The 23,355-nt window shown below is 45.2% G+C and overlaps 1 protein-coding gene across 1 annotated transcript in view; it reads left to right on the top strand.

The window, feature by feature from the left end:
• lrp2b (low density lipoprotein receptor-related protein 2b) overlaps positions 1-23,355 on the top strand; it is a 110,356-nt gene that overhangs the window by 73,054 nt on the left and 13,947 nt on the right. Inside the window, exons 57-67 of the mRNA XM_035746047.2 lie at positions 11-188; positions 526-722; positions 983-1,228; positions 1,455-1,583; positions 1,788-1,907; positions 8,405-8,521; positions 8,654-8,770; positions 8,974-9,111; positions 12,229-12,351; positions 13,636-13,764; positions 21,479-21,610. Of these exons, the coding sequence (XP_035601940.2) occupies positions 11-188; positions 526-722; positions 983-1,228; positions 1,455-1,583; positions 1,788-1,907; positions 8,405-8,521; positions 8,654-8,770; positions 8,974-9,111; positions 12,229-12,351; positions 13,636-13,764; positions 21,479-21,610 (1,626 nt within the window). The remainder of the gene's footprint in view (positions 1-10; positions 189-525; positions 723-982; positions 1,229-1,454; positions 1,584-1,787; positions 1,908-8,404; positions 8,522-8,653; positions 8,771-8,973; positions 9,112-12,228; positions 12,352-13,635; positions 13,765-21,478; positions 21,611-23,355) is intronic.

The raw sequence follows: 23,355 nt of genomic DNA, 5'->3' as shown, positions 1-23,355 counted from the left end.
TGTTTCCTAGGCGATAACCCTTGTGCAACACACCACCTAACCTGTAGCCACCTGTGTCTGATTGGTCCTGGCGGGACCAGCGCTACGTGTGAGTGTCCAGACCACTTCATTGGCCTCTCCGTGGGCTTCAAGGTCCAGTGTGTGGCCGACTGTTCCAGCACCCAGTTCCGCTGCGGGGACAACGAGAAGTCAGTCTGAATTTATGTCACTTTTGTCACTTATCAGGAATATTTGTTTTCCATGTAGTATCATTTGAATCAGTTTTTTTGGGGATCAGATACTGACACAACCGTACAATTTAGGGCTTTTCACACTACCGAGCTGAGCCAAACTAAGTTGTAATAAGCTTGCTTGAAAAGGACGATGTGAAATATTTGAGCGAGCACAGTTTGGTTCGGTGAGTGTGGAAAAGGGTATTTGGAGCCATGTGACTATTTGCTTGATAACTTGTGTGGTTGCACAGTTGTCTAAATTCATTAAGTGAGTGAGTTACCTCCCTCCACCTCTCCTTCTCATCCCCCCTAGGTGTGTCTCCATCTGGTGGAAGTGTGATGGTCAGTCCGACTGTGGTGACGGGTCCGACGAACCCCTCACCTGCCCGCCCCGCTACTGTCCAATTGGTCAGTTCCAGTGCCAGGATGGGAACTGCACTTATCCTGGCTTCCTGTGTGACGGACACGCTGACTGCCGTGACAATTCAGATGAGGATGCTGCCCTCTGCAGTACGAAAACCCTGTTCCACCTATTTGTACCATACTACTTCCATCCCATCAGACAATGCAGTGGTTGTTTTCTACTAGCGTCAGAAACACACAGTGTGATTGTTCAACTGCTCTCGTTGCTCTATCTTTCTGTTGTTGTGTCTTTAATTGCAATTACGAACAAACCTTGGGGGGGCAACCCAGTCTGATCCCTCAAGATAAACTAAAACTTTCAGAGATGTGGCCTTAGAATCAAAACACCCAATCCTTCAATCCCTTAGGTGACCACAGGTGTGCAGAAAATCAGTTCCAGTGTAAGAACAAGCAGTGCATCCCTGTGTCACTGCACTGTGACGGCATCATGGACTGTTCTGATGGGAGTGACGAGGATCCTGATGGCTGTGGCCAGAAGACATGCCGACCGGGCCAGTTCACGTGCGCAAACGGAGTGTGTATCCCGCCCAACTATGTGTGTGACGCTCAGAACGACTGCGGAGATGAATCCGATGAGCCCTACGAGATCTGCAGTGAGTTTGCTATGTTTGTTTAAGTCCGGAGTTTTTCCTTCGGTGCTAATTTTGAATGTATGTTTTATGTACCGATACAGTGGCACTTATAGGATCAGGAGAGAATTGGGCTCCGTCATCTGCATAGTGCTTAATAAATAAATAAACACTGTCTTGCAGAAACACTCACTGCGTCCATCTTTTTTCTCTATCTATCCCTTCATCCCTTTGTCTCCTCCGTCTGTAGTGGGGCCAGAATATAACTGCGACAAGCTCACGGAGTTCTCCTGTAAGACCAACTACCGCTGTATCCCCACCTGGGCCGTGTGCAATGGCTTCAATGACTGCATCGACAACACTGACGAGCAGAACTGTGGTGTGTGTGTGTGTGTGTATGCTTGTGATATAAGGGCAAAGTTACATTGTCTGAATATGGATACAGAAAATGTATAGCAGGCTACCAATCACATTTCTGTAAGCTCCGGGTCCTGCTTTTTCCTTACATTTCACTAAATAACTTCAAATAGATCATTTCAAACTATTTGACCCCTCATTAACCTGACCCCTGACCTATTCACAGAGGCGTTGACCTGTGACCCCCTGGGGGACTTCCGTTGTGACAACCACCGCTGTGTGCCCATCCGCTGGAAGTGTGACGGCAGCAACGACTGTGGTGACGGCTCTGATGAGAGGGACTGCGGTGAGTAGAGGTCAACTACATAACCGTCTAATAGGGATCAACTTCTTAGCCCTCTCATGCGGTTCAACTCTGTAGCCCTCCTAATGGAATTCAACTCCATAGCCATCTAACAGGGTTCAAAGAAATTATGCAAAAAAGGTGGGAAACAAGTCAGACTGCTCAGCTGATTTAGTTTACATACTGTAATTTGAGAAATGCTGTGACCAAACTTTAAAAAATAAATGATATTACCAAAACAAGATAAACAACATCAACAATGGGGAAAGAATTGAGCACCTGTTACGTCCGTCGTCGGAATGAGACCAAAGCGCAGCGTGGAAAGTGTACATCTTTCTTTATTTTAGATGAACACCGAAAACAACACAAGATCAACGACCATACTGCTCTGCAGGGCTATACAGCAACAATGCAAAAACAAGATCCCACAAACTCCGGTGGAAAACAGGTGTAAAACAGGCTGCCTAAGTATGATTCCCAATCAGAGACAACGATAGACAGCTGCCTCTGATTGGGAACCATACCCGGCCAACAAAGAAATAGAAAACTAGAATGCCCACCCAAATCACACCCTGACCTCACCAAATAGAGAAATAAACAGGCTCTCTAAGGTCAGGGTGTGACAGCACCTTTTACATTTTGTTTTCTACCCATAATATAATGACTCCATCGTTCATTGAAGTTGATGGATAATTTATAACAAAACTTTTTGATAAAGCCAATCATTAGTAGACTGTATTGTTACCCCTATTTGCCATGCCTTTAACCAAAGCCTAAGGGAGTGTGTGTCCACAGTTATGGAAGGAAGCTAAAGTAATTCCACCACCTAAAAATAGTAAAGCACCCTTTGTTGGCTCTAACAGCTGCCCAATCAATGCCTGTTCTTTAGTAATCTAATGGAGAGAATTGTGTTTGAACAATACAAAACTTTTTTTTTTACAAAATAGCAAACTACTGACTTCCAGCATGCATATAGGGAAGGGCACTCAACTTGTACTGCACTGACTCAAATTAATGTATAATAAGATGATAGTTGAAGCTGTATTGTTAGATTTCAGTGCAGCCTCTGATGTTATTGATCATTACATTTTTTTTTAAAACTCACTTGTTATGGCTTTACCTCACTTGCCGTCACATGGTTGGAGAGTTACTTACAGAACCCAGAGAGTATTCATCAATGGAAGCTTCTCTAACATCAGATATGTACAGTGCGGTAACCCGTAGGTACACCAGCAACTGTGGCAGGTAGATTTTAAAAATCTACCAGCCACTCAGATTTTTACCTGCCCAAATATATCAAGAATAAGAATATACATATCCTTGCTTCAGGTCCTGAGCTACAGGCAGTTAGAGTTGGGCATGTCATTTTAGGTGAACATTTAAAATGGTACTATCCTCATGGTGTTATAATTGAACAAGCTGAAGAAGCTTGAGCTCCTAGGAGTAACATTGGATGGTCAAATGTCATGGTCAAGTCATATTGACAAAATTATTGTGAAGATGGGGGGAGGTACAGTATGTCTGTTATAAAAATGTGTTTTTGACACAGATCAACTGTACATGTTGTTCAGGTTTTGACCTAGTCCCATCTTGATTACTGTCTGGCAATATGGTCATTTGCAGCAAAGATAGACCTAGCAAAGCTGCAGCTGGCTCAAAACAAACCAGCACGCCTTGCTCTTAACGGCACAAACATAACTAACATCAACAACAAGCAAGATAGTCTTTCATGGTTGCGGGTTGAGGCGAAGTTGACTACATTACTTCTTGTATTTTAAAGATTTTTTTGTGTATTGAAAATGCCTAACCACTTGTGTAATATATTTGCATACACTTCAAACAGACGTCACAATGGGTTTCTTCACCGTACCTAATCCAAAAACAGATTTAAAGTGTCGCTCAGTTATGTATAGAGTTCCATGTCATTGTGCATGGAATGCTCTGCCACCAGAGGGTACTCTGGTGGCAAAAAAGCGAGATAAGCTTTAAAAAACATATTGTATCACATCGTCTCTCCTCTTTCTAAAGATCTGATTTAACTGTACTGTATATAAGAATATGAATATATGAAGTGTGTAAATAGTATTTTTGTTGTGTCATGTATATTGTTGGGGGCGGGGCGCACCTGGGAAAGGGGTCCTCATTGCTCGGGACCAGTGACGTCCTGGGTTTTGACCACAACATGGCAAAGGCTGTCCTCACGTGCCATCTCTTCAATAGGTTCACGTAATCTGTTGGGGTTTCTGTCTCCCTGGCTACGGTAAGCGGTAATTTACAGGTCCCAGCTTTTCTGTCACCTCGTATGGCCTGTGCCATATTGCCAGGAACTTACTTTCTGCGGTGGGGATTAAAACTAGAACTTTGTCACCGTCATGGAACTCTCGGTGCTGGGTACCCCGATTGTAGGATTGGGCGCACTGGGCCTTCTCCATATGTTCCCTTACCATTGGCCCACACCTCCTTGGCAAGATCCAGTATGCCGCGTGGATTCCTCCCGTAGAGGAGTTCCAAAGGGGAAAACCCAGTGGAGGCATGGGGCACTTCTCGGATCGAGAACATTAGGTAGGGTAGTAGCTGGTCCCATTTGTTCCCGTCCTGCTCGGTAGTAGTCTTCCATGGCCCACCTCATCACGGGCCAGTGGAACCGGGCAGCGATCCGTTCCCGCGTCTTCTCCATTTCCAGGTGCGCCCCCAACAAATTAGTGTAGACCAGCTGAAGAATGGTTCCGTTGTACCGGCGGTGCAGCAACAGTACCTCTCGAAGATCCCCCTGTTCGTACGACAACTGATACAACGGGTCATTTTTTATTTGGAAATGAGGGTATCGCCAGTCACTCACACCCGGAAGAAGCTGGCCATCCACCGCTATCACTTGAGCTGCGGCGGCTTTCAAGTTCGGATCCTCCCACTAGGCGTTCCCAAACTGTTCCTTCGGGGCTCAGGGCTGGTGTCTTGAGGGGTTCCTCGAAATCAAAGCGGGGAAGCATGGGCTTTTTCTCCGGTTATTCACCAGGTGAGGTTGGTTCCGGCGCCCCCTCGGACTCCGGGTCCGTAAGCACAGGTTTGGCAAATGCTTGCTTCCGGGCCGCGCAGGTGACAGTCCCTCCCCGCTGTTGTCCGTCGCTGGCTCTGACTCTTTTTTTCCCCAGCTCATTCCTCCGCAGTGCCACGAACAGCGGACAATCTCGTCCCACGAGGAGGGGTACCGGCAACTCAAGTACGGCACACACCACCATTTGGCAGCTACTTTGTGGCATCACGATGGTGGCCTCCCCAGTCGAATACCACTTGATGTCGCCATGGACATAGGAGACAGACATCTCCTCACCATGGTCGGCCGAATGGACCAGCACGCGCGTTTGTACGAGCGTTACCACACTCACGGAATCCAACAGAGCGTGGGTGTCATGACCGTCAACTTTCACCATGATCACAGGTGCTGGTGGTTCACTGTGGGCCCTACAGGAGGTGAAGTAGTTTACTGCGTGGCCCGGCTCATCTCCGGGGCCCGCTGATGTCATCGACTCTTCTCGAACCCGGCAATTCCATGCGAGGTGTCCCCTCTCCCCACACTCAAAATACCTCCTTTGGTCTTGCTCAACCCGGGATTGTCGGCGGTGGGTCGACTCTCCCCTGGCTCCTTCCGCGTGTCTGCAGTCCTTTATCATGGCTGACTTCCGGATTGGGAGTACGTAGTGGGGTTGTCCTTCCGTCCCCCCTGACCGCTCACGGACTCGGTCTGCGTCCCCTTCAGCAGGGCCTCTGTATTCTGGTGTGTCTCCACGGCTCCCAAGAGGTTCTCCAAGGTCTGGGGCACGCGTAGGCTCACTGTCCTCTTCATGTCGTGAGGTAGTGCCCGTAAGAAGAGATCCATGACCACTTTGTTGATAACGGGGAGGGTGGCTATGTCAGTTGGGAGCAATGCCCTGGTGATGCGCAGTAGGTCGCTCATCTGGGCACAGGGGAAGCTTCACCCATGAACCTCCAGTCGTGGAACAGTTGGGCCTGACAGTGCCAGGCTGTACCCGTAGCAGCTGAGTACCTCCCTCTTGAGACCATCGTAGTTAGCCGTCTATTTAGTGTTGAGGTCATGATACGCCTTTTGGGCATCTCCGGACAGGAACGGGGACATCAGACTCGCCCACTTCACGTTGGGCCATCTATCAAGGAGTGCTGTCCGTTCGAACGTACAGAGGTAGGTCTCGATGTCATCATCCTCCGTTAAGTTGATTAAAAACTGATTGGGATGCGTTCCGGTCTGCGTTTCTCCTTGCAGCTTCCTGACTTCCTCAAGCAGGCAGATATTCTGTAGACGCTGTTCTTCCAGCATTCGTTTATGAATGTCCTCTTGGGCCCGAACGAACTGAGCTATCAACTCGTCCATGCTGATACTACGTAAACGTCAACCTTGGTCTGACCACATTGTCAAATGCCTGCATTCTCCATCACTTGTGGCAGACCAGGGTTTTGGATCTAGATGTTTACACGGATCAGACATGGACACAAGTGTGATACCTCAGTTTCAAGAGTGTTTATTTAAAACCATAAAGAAAAAGAAAAAGAGATGGGTCTCCTCCAGCACACCTCTTCCGGGTTACCATCTTCTGGGCTCTGGGGAATGCTGTCTCCTCTGCGGTGGAACACCGAGCCCCTCGGTTCTAGCAGACCGTGAGGACGTCTATCCGGTAGCAACCTCTCACTACATCCAAACCTCCCATGTGCTGGCCTCCTGGCAGCTTTATGGGCCCCATACGGGTGGTGAGCAATTGATTACTCACAAGCCTCAATCAGTCCTTTCGAGACCTGGCACGTCCAACAGAAGGAGCCACTGCCGTTGGATGTAGACTCTGTCTGTCACCAGGCTTCGACGAGTATCACCCTGGTGGCTTGTACACAATACGCCACAATGGAGTCGCCTCTTCACTGTTGGTGTTTTGCGGGAACTATTGAATGAAGCTGTTGTGATGCGTCTTTGTCAAACTTGTCCTCTTGCTCAGTTGTGAACCGGGGCCTCCCACTCTTTCTGTTTTCAGTTAGAGACAGTTTGCGCTGTTCTGTGAAGGGATTAGTACACAGCATTGTACGAGATCTTCAGTTTCTTGTTTCTTGTCAATTTCTCGCATTGAATAGCCTTAATTTCTCAGAACAAGAATAAACTGACAAGTTTCAGAAGAAAGTTCTGTTTCTGGCCATTTTGAGCCTATAATCTAACCCACAAATGCTGATGCACCAGATACTCAACTAGTTTTATTGCTTCTTTAATCAGGACAACAGTTTTCAGCTGTGCTAGCATAATTGCAAATGGGTTTTCTAATGATCAATTAGCCTTTTAAAATGATACATTTGGATTAGCTAACAACGTGCCATTGGAATACAGGAGTGATTGTTGCTGATAATGGGCCTCTAGATATTCCATAACTTGTTTGTATTTTATATTTTAAAATCAGCCGTTTCCAGCTACAAAAGTCATTTACAACATTAACAATGTGTTTCTGATCAATTTGATGTTATTTATTTATTTTTACCCCCTTTTTCTCCCCAATTGGTAGTCCCATCGCTGCAGTCCCATCGCTGCAACTCCCGTACGGACTCAGGAGAGGCAAAGGTTGACAGCCATGCGTCCTCCGAAACACAACCCAACCTAGCCGCACTGCTTCTTGACACAACGCACATCCAACCCAGAAGCCAGCCACACCAATGTGTCAGAGGAAACACCTGGCGACCTGTTCAGCGTGCACTGCGCACGGCCCTCCCACAGGAGTCGCTAGTGTGCGATGAGACAAGGATATCCCTGCCAGCTAAACCCTCCCTAACCCGGACGACGCTGGGCCAATTGTGAGTCGCCCCATGGACCTCCCGGTCGCGGCCGGCTGCGACAGAGCCTGGGCTCGAACCCAGAATCCTTTAGACCACTGCGCCACCCGGGAAGCCAATTTGATGTTATTTTAATGGACAAATAATGTGCTTTTCTTAAACAAAAAAAAGTATATTTCTAAGTGACCCCACACTATTGTGTGTGTGTGTGTGTGTGCGCGCGCATGCGAGCTATACGCCGGGAGTCAGAAAGCATAAAGTCTAGGTGTGCCTAATGATGAGGCGCAGGTGTGCGTAATGAAGGTTGCCAGGTGTGCATAATGATGGGTTGCCAGGACAGGTGGTTAGCAAACCGGCGACATTGAGCACCGGAGCAGGAGTAGACGTGACAATATAACTCTTATTTTTTCATGTTTTTTTTTTTATTGTAATATCTTATGTTGTTTTTGTCTATTACTGTTCTGTATTTTGTATGTATTTTTACATTTTATGTGGACCCCAAGAAGAGTAGCTGCTGCATGTGCAGAAGCTAATGGGGATCCTAATTAAATAAACGCCATAACCATCTAATAGGTTTCAACTCCGTAACCATCAAATAGAGTTCCCCTCCGTAACCATATAATCCTTCAAAATAGAGTGTAAATAGAAAAACAGTGAAGAGTTTATGTGTGTGTGTTCATTCACAGTGCCAAGGCCGTGCTCGGAGAGCGAGTATCGCTGTGACAACCAGCAGTGCATACCTGGAAACTGGGTGTGTGACCATGACAACGACTGTGGGGACAACTCAGACGAGCGCGACTGTGGTGAGATGGACCACTATATCTCTTCTCTCCTCTCTCTTCTCCCACTTTCTTGCTCTCTTTTCTCTCATTCTACATGTCTCTCTCTCACATATACACACTCACCTGGTCACTCTACCTTCCTCTCACACACAGAGTTGAAGACATGTCGTCCAGGGTATTTCCAGTGTCTGTCGGGTCACTGTATCCCCGCCGCTCTTCAATGTGACGGACGACCAGACTGCTTGGACATCTCTGACGAGAGCTCCTGTCGTAAGTCTCTACAAGAGGAACTGTTTCAGTTAGCGAGCCATTTCACTACCCCAAGGCTAGCCGTTTCGCTATATTGCTTAACCAATGCTAGCCATTTCTCTACACCTTTACCAGCTATTTTGCCACACCAATGCTAGCCATTTCGCTAGCATTGGTGGTATGCAAATACATCTCTCATTCCCTACCTTTTCCCCAAACCATAGCGACCCGTTACCCAGGGGGCCGCTGGTGTCCCAACCACCAGTTCCAGTGTGCGAACAAGCTGTGTGTGTATGAAAACTGGGTGTGTGACGGCAACGACGACTGTGGAGACCACTCAGACGAGCAGCTCATCTTATGTTGTAAGACACACACACACACACTCAAAAAACGCTCTAAGATGATGGCATTTACTTGGTTATGCCTTCTGGTCTCCTTTTCATGGCAGACTACTTAAAGGGCAATTCCACCACTTTTCAACCGCCTATTCATTATCTCCAGCACCATACCCGTGTCTACATAATATGTACATATAATGTGAAAACGGCACATTTCTACATTCTTTGGATAAAAATACAAAAAGAAAGAACATTAAGTCGTACTCTATGACATCATCGAGTAGGATTAGAAGTTAAAAAAAAAAGATTTTCAAAACCTGCAATGAGTTTTGTTCCCCTTGTCATTGTGAATCTCAAAGTGTTTTAAAATCACTGATTTTAAAATGTTTTTACTTTTGATAACGTCATCAAATGGCACTTTTAAAGAACAGCAGTAAAATAACAATAGTGAGACTATATACAGGGGGGCACTGATATAGAGTCAATATGCGGGGGCACCGGTTAGTTGAGGTAGTATGTACATATAAGTAGAGTTATTAAAGTGACAATGCATAGATGACAACAGAGAGTAGCAGTGGAGTAAAAAGGGGGAGGCAATGCAAATAGTCTGGGTAGCCATTTGACTAGATGTTCAGGAGTCTTATGGCTTGGCTTATGGATTATGGCTTAGAAGCTGTTTAGAAGCCCCTTGGACCTAGCCATGGCGCTCAGGTACTGCTTGCTGTGCGGTAGCAGAGAGAACAGTCAATGACTAGGGTGGCTGGAGTCTTTGACCATTTTTAGGGCCTTCCTCTGACATCACCTGGTTAGAGGTCCTGGATGGCAGGAAGCTTGGCCCCAGTGATGTACTGGGCCGTACGCACTACCCTCTGTAGTGCCTTGCGTTCGGAGGCCGTAAAGTTGCCATTACCAGGTAGGATGCTCTCGATGTTGCAGCTGTAGAACCTTTTGAGGATCTGAGGACCCATGCCAAATATTTTCAGTCTCCTGAGGGGGAGTGCCCTCTTCGTGACAGTCTTCGTGAATCATCTCCTTTGTCTTGATCACGTTGAGGGAGGGGTTGTTGTCCTTGCACCACACAGCCAGGTCTCTGACCTCCTCCCTATATGCTGTTTTGTAGTTGTCTGTGATCAGGCCTACCACTGTTGTGTCATCGGAAAATTTAATGACGGTGTGGTGTTGGAGTCGTGCCTGGCCATGGAGTCATGAGTGAACAGGAAGTACAGGAGGGGACTGAGCACGTTCCCCTGAGGGGCCCCTGTGTTGAGTATCAGCGTGGCAGATGGGTTGTTACCTACCCTTAACACCTGGGGATGGCCCAAATCCAGGATCCAGTTGCAGAGGGAGATGTTTAGTCCCAGGGGCCTTAGCTTATTGATGAACTGTGAGTGCACTATGGTGTTGAACGCTGAGCTGTAGTCAATGAATAGTATTCTCACATAGGTTTTCCTTTTGTCCAGGTGGGAAAGGGCAGTGTAGAGTGCAATAGAAATTGCATCATCTGTGGATCTGTTGGGGCGGTATGCAAATTGAAGTGGGTCTAGGGTTTCTGGGATGATGGTGTTGATGTGAGCCATGACCAGCCTTTCAAAGCACTTCATGGCTAGAGATGTGAGTGCTAGGGGTCGGTAGTCATTTAGGCAGGTTACCTTAGTGTTCTTGGGCACAGGCACCATGGTGGTCTGCTTAAAACATGTTGGTATTACAGACTCGGACAGGGACAGGTTGAAAAAGTCAGTGAGGACACTTGCCAGTTGGTATACGTCCTGGTAATCTGTCTGGCCCAGCAGCCTTGTGAATGTTGACCTGTTTAAAGGTCTTACTCACATCGGCTGCTGAGAGCGAGATCACACAGTCGTTCTGAACAGCTGGTGCTCTCATGCCTTTCAGTGTTATTTGCCTTGAAACGAGCATAGAAGTAGTTTAGCTTGTCTGGTAGGCTCGTGTCACTGGGCAGCTCTCGGCTGTGCTTCCCATTTATAGTCTAATGGTTTTGCAAGCCCTGCCACATACGACGAGCGTCGGAGCTGGTGTAGTACGATATGATCTTAGTCCTGTATTAACGCTTTGCTTGTTTGATGGTTTGTCGGAGGGCATAGCAGGATTTCTTATAAGCTTCCGGTTTAGAGTCCCGCTCCTTGAAAGCAGCAGCTCTATCCTTTAGCTCAGTGCGGATGTTGCCTGTAATCCATGGCTTCTGGTTGGGGTATGTACGTACGTTCACTGTGGGGACAACGTCATCGATGCACTTATTGATGAAGCCAGTGACTGATGTGGTGTACTCCTCAATGCTATCGGAAGAATCCCGGAACATATTTCAGTCTGTGCTAGCAAAACTGTCCTGTAGCTTAGCATTTGCTTCATCTGACCACTTTTTTTATTGACTAACCGGTGCCCCCGCACATTGACTCTGTACCGGTATCCCTTGTATATACTCTCGTTATTGTTATTTTACTGCTGCTCTTTAATTACTTGTTCCTTTTATTTCTTATTCGTGTTTTTTTGTAACTGCATTGTTGGTTAGGGGCTTGTAAGTAAGCGTTTCACTGTACTTGGCGCATGTGACTAATAACATTTGATTTGAAACTAATATGTTTGACACTTGCACTTCCTACCGCCAGCCGAAAATAAGGCCCTCAGTATATTAATTGTTGTTTTTTTCAGTCATTTTTGCTCATCTTTATCAAGGCTGTCAATGATTTCAGACCCCACTGTATGTATTTGAATATTTGTATTTTTAACACAAAAACATTTTATTAATGAAATATTTAATCAGTTGTCTGATGGGATGATGATGCACTCTTTGCAAACGGAGGGAATCTAATTTGATTGGTCCCCAACTCACGGCTCAAACCCTTCATTCATTATAATTGGAACTATCCCGGAGATAGCCTGCTCCGGAGCATGTTAGTTCTGAAGGATTCGTTGCCATCCAAATTTAACTGGCTTAAAGGTGAGCCACTTTCGTGTCATCGGTTATCCCGAGTTGACCAAATTTACCTCGCTAAATCCTCAAGCCAAATTCGTAGTATAGGGCTCAGGGCAACCAATAATACTGTAGAAATACAGTCGTGTGTGTGTGTGTGTGTATGTTTGTCAAATTAATTAATACCCATTTCCCCCTTTGGTGTTGTTTGCCAGTGAACATCACCTGTGAGATGCCATCGAGGTTCCGCTGCGCTAACGGCTACTGCATCTACTCTGGGAATCTGTGTAACCAGAAGGACGACTGTGGGGACGGAAGTGATGAGAAGGAGGACCTCTGTAAGCAACGCACCGCCAACGCAACATTTGTGAATGCTGCCCTAATGCAATATGTTGTGGAGGTTAGGTTCAATAAACGCAGAAATAATGCAACCTGTAGTGATGTTTAGTGAAGTGAACGTAGCCCTAGTGCAACATATTGGGGTTTATCTAGGTTTAGTTAAAACAGCCCTTATGACTTATTTGCCCTTATGCAAATAGTATTATGATTATGTTTGTGTGAACGTATCCCTAACCCAAATATTCATTAGGTCAAGGTTCAGTGAACACAGCCCTTATATTTGAAAATGTATTGCAATATGCACTGAGTATAAAAAACATTAGGAACACCTTCTTAATATTGAGTTTAATCTACTGTTGCCCCCAGAACAGACTCAATTTGTTGGGCCATGGACTACAAGGTGTCGAAAGCTTACCACAGGGATGCTGGCACATGTTGGCTCCGATGCTTCCCACAGTTGTGTCAAGTTGGCTAGATGTCCTTTGGGTAGTGGACCATTCTTGATACACACAGGAAACTTGAACATGAAAGACCTAGCAGCGTTGCATTTCTTGGAGCACTCAAAACCAGTGCGCCTGGTACCAACTTCCATACCCCCTTCAAAGGCACTTAAATCTTTTGTCTTGCCCATTCACCCTCTGAATTGCACACATACACAATCCATGTCTCAATTGTCTCAAAAATCCTTCTTTAACCTGTCTCCTCCCCTTCATCTAAACTGATTGAAGTGTATTTAACAGGTGACATCAATAAGGGATCATAGCTTTCACTTGGATTCAGCTGGTCATGTCATGGAAAGAGCATGTTTTGTACGCTCAGTGTACTTTTTCCAATGGAATCTTCCCGAACATTCCATGGATAATGACTTTGTTAGATTACCCTCTATGTTAATGTGCAGATGGACAGGCACTTAATCTCAAATGAAGGGTGAAAGGCAAGAGGGGCAGCATTTATCACTATTGAAATAACAATATTAGAGATAAAACAAAAGTAATTATTTGTTTCATTGTTGTACAATCCGGCATAAAAATCAATCTCGGCAAATTATTTTTAGACGAGATTGCTGTTATGAATTTAGGTAGTTTTGTAATATTTTTGTGGGTACAACAGGATGAGACAAAAAATACATTAAGAGTTGAATGCACCTTTTGATTGTGTTTTAAATATTTGTGTGCCTGTGTGTGTGTGCTCATCCTAGTGTGTGCGTGTGTGTGTGCTCATCCTAGCGTCCGTGTGTGTGTGCTCATCCTAGCATGTGTGTGTGTGTGTGTGTTTCCTTACAGGCCGTGAGCCCACCCTGGCTCCATGCACGCTCCAGGAGTTCAAATGTACCAATGGACAGTGTGTTTCCCTGCCCTATGTGTGTGACCACAATGACAACTGTGGGGACCTCACTGACGAGATAGGCTGCAGTGAGTTCAACATCACTCTCTCACAACATGAATCTTCTGAGAGAGCAAAAACCCATTTCTCATAATTATTTGTATTACATTGTTGATACATTACAAATGAGTAAACATGATCTGCAATGTACATTTGAAGTCGGAAGTTTCCATACACATAGGTTGGAGTCATTAAAACTAGTCGGTTAGGACCTGTACTTTGTGCATGACACAAGTAATTTTTACAGACAGATTATCTCACGTATAATTCACTGTATCACAATTCCAGTGGGTCAGAAGTTTACATACACTAAGTTGACTGTGTCTTTAAACAGCTTGGAAAATTACAGAAAATGATGCCATGGCTTTAGAAGCTTCTGATAGGCTAATTTACATACTTTTAGTTAATTGGAGGTGTAATTGTGGATGTATTTCAAGGCCTACCTTCAAACTCAGTGCCTCTTTGCTTGACATCATGGAAAAATCAAAAGAAATCAGCCAAGACCTCAGATGTAAAACATTGTAGAACGCATGAAGGTACCACGTTCATCTGTACAAATAATAGTACGCAAGTATAAACACCATGGGACCACACAGCCGTCATACCGCTCAGGAAGAAGACGCGTTCTATCTCCTAGAGCTGAACGTACTGTTGTGTCAAACGTGCAAATCAATCCCAGCAAAGGACCTTGTGAAGATGCTGGAGGAAACAGGTCCGAAAGTAGCTATATCCACAGTAAAACGAGTCCTATATCGACATAACCTGAAAGGCCACTCAGCAAGGAAGAAGCCACTGCTCCAAACCTCTCTATAAAAAAGCCAGACTACAGTTTGCAACTGCACATGGGGACAAAGATCATACTTTTTGGAGAAATGTCCTCTGGTCTGATGAAACAAAAATAGAACTGTTTGGCCATAATGACCATCGTTATGTTTGGAGGAAAAAGGCCAAAGAACAAGCCAAAGAAGACAGTGAAGCATGGGGGTGGCAGCATCATGTTGTGGGGGTGCTTTGCTGCAGGAGGGACTGGTGCACTTCACAAAATAGATGGCAACATAAGGGAGGAAAATTATGTGGATATTTTGAAGCAACATCTCAATGGGTCCAAATGGACAATGAGCCCAAGCATACTTCCAAAGTTGTGGCAAAATGGCTTAAGGACAACAAAGTCAAGGTATTGGAGTGACCATCACAAAGCCATGATCTCAATGCTATAGAAAATTTGTGGGCAGAACTGAAAAAGCGTGTGCGAGCAAGGAGGCCTACAAACCTGACTAAGTTACACCAGCTCTGTCATTATTGTGGGAAGCTTGTGGAAGGCTACCCAAAACGTTTGACCCAAGTTAAACAATTTAAAGGCAATTCTACCAAATACTAATTGATTGTATGTAAACTTCTGACCAACTGGGAATGTGATAAAATAAATCACATTAAATAAATAATTCTCTCTACTATTATTCTGACATTTCACATTCTTAAAATAAACTGGCCTAAAATGGGGAATTTTTACTAGGATTAAATGTCAGGAATTGTGAAAAACTGAGTTTAAATGTATTTGGCTAAGGTGTATGTATGCTTCAACTGACTTCAACTGTATCTGTGAAGGAACTGGCCATACACACTGGCCATGCACACTAAGAGGCTTATTCAAATGGTAAATGGACTGGAAACATTTTCTAAATCTGTAAATAATTATTGTAAAACAGATAGGTTAAAATACAGGCGATTGATCCAAGATGGCGTAGCATTCGTACATGTTTGTCTTGTCCTGTGTAAATGGTCGTTTTCCTCATTTTTTTCAGTTTATATTTTTTTCTAATTTTCCATCTACGAACTGAATATACTTTCCTGCAACCCGCCTCACCCAATGTCATACGGTTCTGCTATTTTTATACTTTAGAATCGGAACCCCCATCAGAAGCTAGCCAGCTAACTAGCTAGTAGTCAGTTAGCCCCTGCTAGCGGTCTTCACCGTTAACTCGGACACCAGCCAGCTTTAGCTCGGTCAATTCCTGCCAGTCTGCACAGCGCGATATCAACCCAGAGCATATCCGACTGCTTTTTCTCTACCTCATCACCGTATTCTTGCAGCAATTACACCGTAATGGACCATTACACTGGATCGTCACAGCTAGCTAGCTGCAATCGAGTGGCTATTGCTGGTTAACACACCTGTCCCGAAGCAAGCACCAGTTAGCCTTGAGCTAGCTTCGAGCTAGGCCTTCTCCCGGCTAGCCGAAGAGGTCTACCAGCTAATTATTAGTCTACTATACCTCTTTTGCCAATTGGCATGGACCCTTTATTGCCAACACGGAACCCCACCGATCAATCACGACTGGTCTGCCGACGTAATCGTCCGAGGTGTTTTCAGCAGGCTTTTCCGTTGCGACATTGCCCAAGCCCATCTGCTATCCTCGGCCCACTAGCTCTGAATCGCCATGTCTCCAGCTCGCCTAGTGTAGTAGTGGCTACCGATGGCTCCCTGACTCATTGGACCCTATGATCACTCGGGTATATATGCCTCTCCCTAATGCCTTGTCTATTGTTGTTTTGGTTAGTTATTATTGTCTTATTTTACTGTAGAGCCCCCAGCCTGCCCAACATGCCTTAGAGAGCCCTTTTGTCCCACCTCCCCCCACACATGCGGTGACCTCACATGGCTTAACTGGTGCCTCTAGAGACAAAACCTCTCATCGTCACTCAATGCCTAGGTTTACTCCACTGTTCCCACATCCTACCATACCCTTGTCTGTACATTATGCCCTGAATCTATTCTACCATGCCCAGAAATCTGCCACTTTTACTCTCTGTTCCAAACGCACTAGGCGACCAGTTCTTATAGCTTTTAGCCGTACCCTTATCCTCCTCTGTTCCTCTGGTGATGTCGGGGTTAACCCAGGCCCTGCAGCCCCCAGCACCACACCTGTTCCCCAGGCGCTCTCATTTTTTGACTTCTGTAACCATAAAAGCCTTGGTTTCATGCATGTTAACATCAAAAGCCTACTCCCTAAGTTTGTTTTACTCACTGCTTTAGCACACTCCACCAACCCTGATGTCTTAGCCATGTCCAAATCCTGGCTTAGGAAGGCCACCAAAAATTCGTACATTTCCATCCCCAACTACAGCATTTTCCGACAAGATAGAACTGCCAAAGGGGGCGGAGTTGCAATCTACTGCAGCGATAGCCTGTAGAGTTCTGTCATACTATCCATTTCTGTGCCCAAACAATTCGAGTTTCTACTTTTAAAAATCCACCTTTCCAGAAACAAGTCTCTCACCGTTTCTGCTTGTTATAGACCCCCATCAGCCCCGAGCTGTGCCCTGGACACCATATGTGAATTGATTGCCCCCCATCTTTCTTCAGAGTTCGTACTGATAGGTGAACTAAATGTATAACACCCAGGCCGTCCTACAATCTAAGATAGATTCCCTCAATCTCACACAAATTATCAAGGAACCTACCCAGTACAACCCTAAATCCATAACCATGGGCACCCTCTTAGATATCATCCTGACCAACTTGCCCTCTAAATACACCTCTGCTGTCTTCAACCAGGATCTCAGCCATCACTGCCTCAGTAATGGGTCCGCGGTCAAACGACCACCCCTCATCACTGTTAATACCCTCGTAAAACTGACTATACTACCGATCCTTGACTTTGGCGATGTCATTTACAAAATAGCTTCCAACACTCTACTCAGTAAACAGTGCCATCTGTTTTGTCACCAAAGCCCCATATACTACCCACCTGTGACCTGTATGCTCTCGTTGGCTGGCCCTCGCTACATATTCGTCGCCAAACGCACTGGCCCCAGGTCATTTTTTTAATTTAAAAAACATTTATTTCACCTTTATTTAACCAGGTAGGCTAGTTGAGAACAAGTTCTCATTTGCAACTGCGACCTGGCCAAGATAAAGCATAGCAGTGTGAACAGACAACACAGAGTTACACATGGAGTAAACAATTAACAAGTCAATAACACAGTAGGAAAAAAAGGGGGAGTCTATATACATTGTGTGCAAAAGGCATGAGGTAGGCGAATAATTACAATTTTGCAGATTAACACTGGAGTGATAAATGATCAGATGGTCATGTACAGGTAGAGATATTGGTGTGCAAAAGAGCAGAAAAGTAAATAAATAAAAACAGTTTGGGGATGAGGTAGGTAAAAATGGGTGGGCTATTTGCCGATAGACTATGTACAGCTGCAGCGATCGGTTAGCTGCTCAGATAGCAGATGTTTGAAGTTGGTGAGGGAGATAAAAGTCTCCAACTTCAGCGACTTTTGCAATTCGTTCCAGTCACAGGCAGCAGAGAACTGGAACGAAATGCGGCCAAATGAGGTGTTGGCTTTAGGGATGATCAGTGAGATACACCTGCTGGAGCGCGTGCTACGGATGGGTGTTGCCATCGTGACCAGTGAACTGAGTGAGATAAGGCGGAGCTTTACCTAGCATGGACTTGTTAATGACCTGGAGCCAGTGGGTCTGGCGACGAATATGTAGCGAGGGCCAGCCGACTAGAGCATACAAGTCGCAGTGGTGGGTGGTATAAGGTGCTTTAGTGACAAAACGGATGGCACTGTGATAAACATCCAGTTTGCTGAGTAGAGTGTTGGAAGCAATTTTGTAGATGACATCGCCGAAGTCGAGGATCGGTAGGATAGTCAGTTTTACTAGGGTAAGTTTGGCGGCGTGAGTGAAGGAGGCTTTGTTGCGGAATAGAAAGCCGACTCTTGATTTGATTTTCGATTGGAGATGTTTGATATGAGTCTGGAAGGAGAGTTTACAGTCTAGCCAGACACCTAGGTACTTATAGATGTCCACATATTCAAGGTTGGAACCATCCAGGGTGGTGATGCTGGTCAGGCGTGCGGGTGCAGGCAGCGAACGGTTGAAAAGCATGCATTTGGTTTTACTAGCGTTTAAGAGCAGTTGGAGGCCACGGAAGGAGTGTTGTATGGCATTGAATCTCGTTTGGAGGTTAGATAGCACAGTGTCCAAGGACGGGCCGGAAGTATATAGAATGTTGTCGTCTGCGTAGAGGTGGATCAGGGAATCGCCCACAGCAAGAGCAACATCATTGATATATACAGGAAAAAGAGTCGGCCCGAGGATTGAACCCTGTGGCACCCCCATAGAGACTTCCAGAGGACCGGACAGCATGCCCTCCGATTTGACACACTGAACTCTGTCTGCGAAGTAATTGGTGAACCAGGCTTGGCAGTCATCCGAAAAACCGAGGCTACTGAGTCTGCCGATAAGAAAATGGTGATTGACAAAGTCAAAAGCCTTGGCAAGGTCGATGAAGATGGCTGCACAGTACTGTCTTTTATCGATGGCGGTTGTGATATCGTTTAGTACCTTGAGTGTGGCTGAGGTGCACCCGTGACCGGCTCGGAAACCAGATTGCACGGCGGAGAAGGTACGGTGGGATTCGAGATGGTCAGTGACCTGTTTGTTGACTTGGCTTTCGAAGACCTTAGATAGGCAGGGCAGGATGGATATAGGTCTGTAACAATTTGGATCCAGGGTGTCTCCCCCTTTGAAGAGGGGGATGACTGCGGCAGCTTTCCAATCCTTGAGGATCTCAGACGATATGAAAGAGAGGTTGAACAGGCTGGTAATAGGGGTTGCGACAATGGCGGCGGATAGTTTCAGAAATAGAGGATCCAGATTGTCAAGCCCAGCTGATATGTACTGGTCCGGGTTTTGCAGCTCTTTCAGAACATCTGCTATCTGGATTTGGGTAAAGGAGAACCTGGAGAGGCTTTGGCGAGTAGCTGCGGGGGGCGGAGCTGTTGGCCGAGGTTGGTGTAGCCAGGCGGGATGCATGGCCATCCGTTGAGAAATGCTTATTCGATGCTATTGCAGTCCACCACAGGATGTTTTTGTGCTGGTCGAGGGCAGTCAGGTCTGGAGTGAACCAAGGGCTATATCTGTTCTTAGTCCTGAATTTTTTGAACGGAGCATTCTTATCTAAAATGGTGAGGAAGTTACTTTTAAAGAATGACCAGGCATCCTCAACTGACGGGATGAGGTCAATGTCCTTCCAGGATACCCGGGCCAGGTCAATTAGAAAGGCCTGCTCACAGAAGTGTTTTAGGGAGCGTTTGACAGTGATGAGGGGTGGTCGTTTGACTGCGGCTCTGTAGCGGATACAGGCAATGAGGCAGTGATCGCTGAGATCCTGGTTGAAGACAGCGGAGGTGTATTTGGAGGGCCAGTTGGTCAGGATGACGTCTATGAGGGTGCCCTTGTTTACAGAGTTAGGTTTGTACCTGGTGGGTTCCTTGATGATTTGTGTGAGATTGAGGGCATCTAGCTTAGATTGTAGGACTGCCGGGGTGTTAAGCATATCCCAGTTTAGGTCACCTAACAGAACAAACTCTGAAGCTAGATGGGGGGCAATCAATTCACAAATGGTGACTCTCCTTTTGGAGTCATCTATAAGCCTTTGCTAGGTAAAGCCCCACCTTATCTCAGCTCACTGGTCACCATAGCAACACCCACCCGTAGCACGTGCTCCAGCAGGTGTATTTCACTGGTCATCCCCAAAGCCAACACCTACTTTGGCTGCTCTTCCTTCCAATTCTCTGCTGCCAACGACTGGAACGAATTGCAAAAAGCTGGAGACTTATAGCTCCCTCTCTCTCTCTAACTTTAAGCATCAGCTGTCAGAGCAGCTTACCAATCACTGTACCTGTACAGAGCCAATCTGTAAATAGCACACACAACTACCTCATCAACCTATTGTTGTCTATCTTTTGCTCTTTTGCACCCCAGTATCTCTACTTGTACATCATCATCTGCACATCTATCAGTCCAGGGTTAATGCTAAATTGTAATTATTTCGCCTATTTATTGCTTTACCTCCCTAATCTTCTACATTTGCTCACACTGTACATTTTTACTGTTGTGTTACTGACTACGTTTTGTTTATGCCATTTGTAACTCTGTTGTTGTTTTTGTCACACTGCTATGCTTTATCTTGGCCAGGTCGCAGTTGTAAATGAGAACTTGTTCTCAACTGGCCAACCTGGTTAAATAAAGGTGAAATAAAAAAACAAAAATAAAAAACAATGCTAAAGGTTATAAAATCAACAAACTTTCCTGCAGAGCATAAAAGCATGTCTACCTCCTTTCATCAAGTATGTCTCCTACACTGTTCAAACAGACACCATTCTAAAGCAACACACAATAACTAAGTTCAATAATTAACACAGTAATTAAAATCAACGCACTCAAACTGACAAGACAAACACTTGAAACTTGTTGAAGGTGAAGTTGATGGTACTTGTATAGCAATGTTTGAAATGAAACAGAATTTGGGCGGAATTAAACAACATATTTGACAAACTAACACATTTAAAATGTATAAGTGAAGATGCATTGTCCTTATGCAGATGCTATCTTCACATGATCTATTATGTAAAGTAGGTCATTTACCTCAACCTTTCTCCACCGCAATTCCATGTGTTTGATGTATTCAAACACCAGTGAAACTAGTGAAGTAATCAGCAAAGGGTGTGCAGGTGTTGGAGTACAACTAAATTATGGAATGGCTGGTGGGCCTCGGGGATTGGGTTGAGAAAGGCTGATCTACCTTACTTTAATCCTACTTTCATAGCCTGAACCAGAATCCTTCACTTTAAACGATTGTTTATTACTGTGATCTTATCACTTTCTCCATTTGATTTTAGACAAATGGAGAAAGTGACCCATTGTGTGCCCCGTTTCAGATTTTGGCCATGACCGGACCTGTGAGGAGAAACTGTGTCAGCACGAGTGTACCAACCTGAACAGGACCGGCTTCATCTGCTCCTGTAGACCTGGATACAGAGTGGACCCGGACAGCACCTTCAACTGCATAGGTACACACATATAAAGACATTCTCACTAGGGTTGACCCAATTTAGTAATCTGGTCGATAGGCTGTTTGTTGTTTGACCGAGATTTCTTTAGTTGAGCAAAAAAAAAAAAAATCATGGTGTACAAGACGCCTGTCTGAGTGGACTACTCCATTGTGGAGGCTGTGGGGATGGCGCAGTCCATCACTAAGGCATGTGCTACTGAAATTGTATATGGTTAAGGACAATGGTACAAGACTAATATTTTTTTAGATATATTTTATAACAAATGCGCTTTCTCCCTCGTTTGATAGTGGTTGCTGTCCGCTGTTCTGAAACACGAGTGTGCCTTTGAATTGGTGCCTTTTCCTAGACCATGTTGCTATGTGCATAATAGCAAAGTTAACCAGTATATTGGTGTTGAGAACAATGTGGTGGAGGCAGCAGCAGAGTTAGGAGACGAGAAAACAGCCCTTGCCTTAATTGTCTAAGAAAAGTGAGGAGAGAGGAAACCCAAACTTAATTAGGTCTATAATCAATAGCCTAACTGTTAAATGTGCCTGTTTTTTTTAATCATCCATATATAGTTTATCTACAGAAATAAGACAGATCCTGCTTGTGTTGCCTGTTTGAGTGTTTGTTTAATAGCCTACTGATTCCCGTGAGTAGCAAGCCTCATGCAAGACAACATGTCGGATAAACAATTTCACATATTCGGCTGTTTTTAATATCTGCTGTGCTATCATTTTTTAAATTAGAACAGACTCTCTGGTATTACTTGTTTATTTAGTGTTTATACTGTTGTCAGGAAAATCATATTTATAATAACAATAAGCCTCCTTTTCTTGATCTCCTTGTTATTGTTATTTTCATGATCATCGTTATAAGTAACGTCATTATCATTAGCAGGGTTAGTAGTTTACAAGCTATATGGAATTGTTTTAAGAAGGTCATACCAAGGATAATTTTGCTATTAGATTTTTGGAATTTTAAGACGCCTTGAAGTATCAAAGAAATATATTACAAAAATAATTTTTGGGCCTTACTGCTATTAGCCCATTCAAACGCATTGAATAACAGATTCATTACACGGAACAGCAGATAGTCCCAAACCAAATCTAAAGGACGTTTGTTCTGAAGTGTCTGTCCTATATCTCAGAGGTGTAAGAAAGATCAGGAAACATTTTGTTGTATTTTTTGTACATGTATTTAACCCCCTTTTTTTGTCACTAAACAGTGTCCATATACTGTTTTATTTCAACTAGTACAATGGGACCTTCATTTACATTTACATTTAAGTCATTTAGCAGACGCTCTTATCCAGAGCGACTTACAAATTGGTGCATACACCTTATAACATCCAGTGGAACAGCCACTTACAATAGTGCATTTAAATCTTTTAGGGGGGAGGGGGTGAGAAGGATTACTTACCCTATCCTAGGTATTCCTTGAAGAGGTGGGGTTTCAGGTGTCTCCGGAAGGTGGTGATTGACTCCGCTGTCCTGGCGTCGTGAGGGAGTTTGTTCCACCATTGGGGGGCCAGAGCAGCGAACAGTTTTAACTGGGCTGAGCGGGAACTGTACTTCCTCAGTGGTAGGGAGGCGAGCAGGCCAGAGGTGGATGAACGCAGTGCCCTTGTTTGGGTGTAGGGCCTGATCAGAGCCTGGAGGTACTGAGGTGCCGTTCCCCTCACAGCTCCGTAGGCAAGCACCATGGTCTTGTAGCGGATGCGAGCTTCAACTGGAAGCCAGTGGAGAGAGCGGAGGAGC

This window comes from Oncorhynchus keta, chromosome 3, assembly GCF_023373465.1.
Source record: "Oncorhynchus keta strain PuntledgeMale-10-30-2019 chromosome 3, Oket_V2, whole genome shotgun sequence".
Lineage (NCBI taxonomy): Eukaryota > Metazoa > Chordata > Actinopteri > Salmoniformes > Salmonidae > Oncorhynchus > Oncorhynchus keta.
This window is presented reverse-complemented; position numbering and strand designations above follow the sequence as displayed.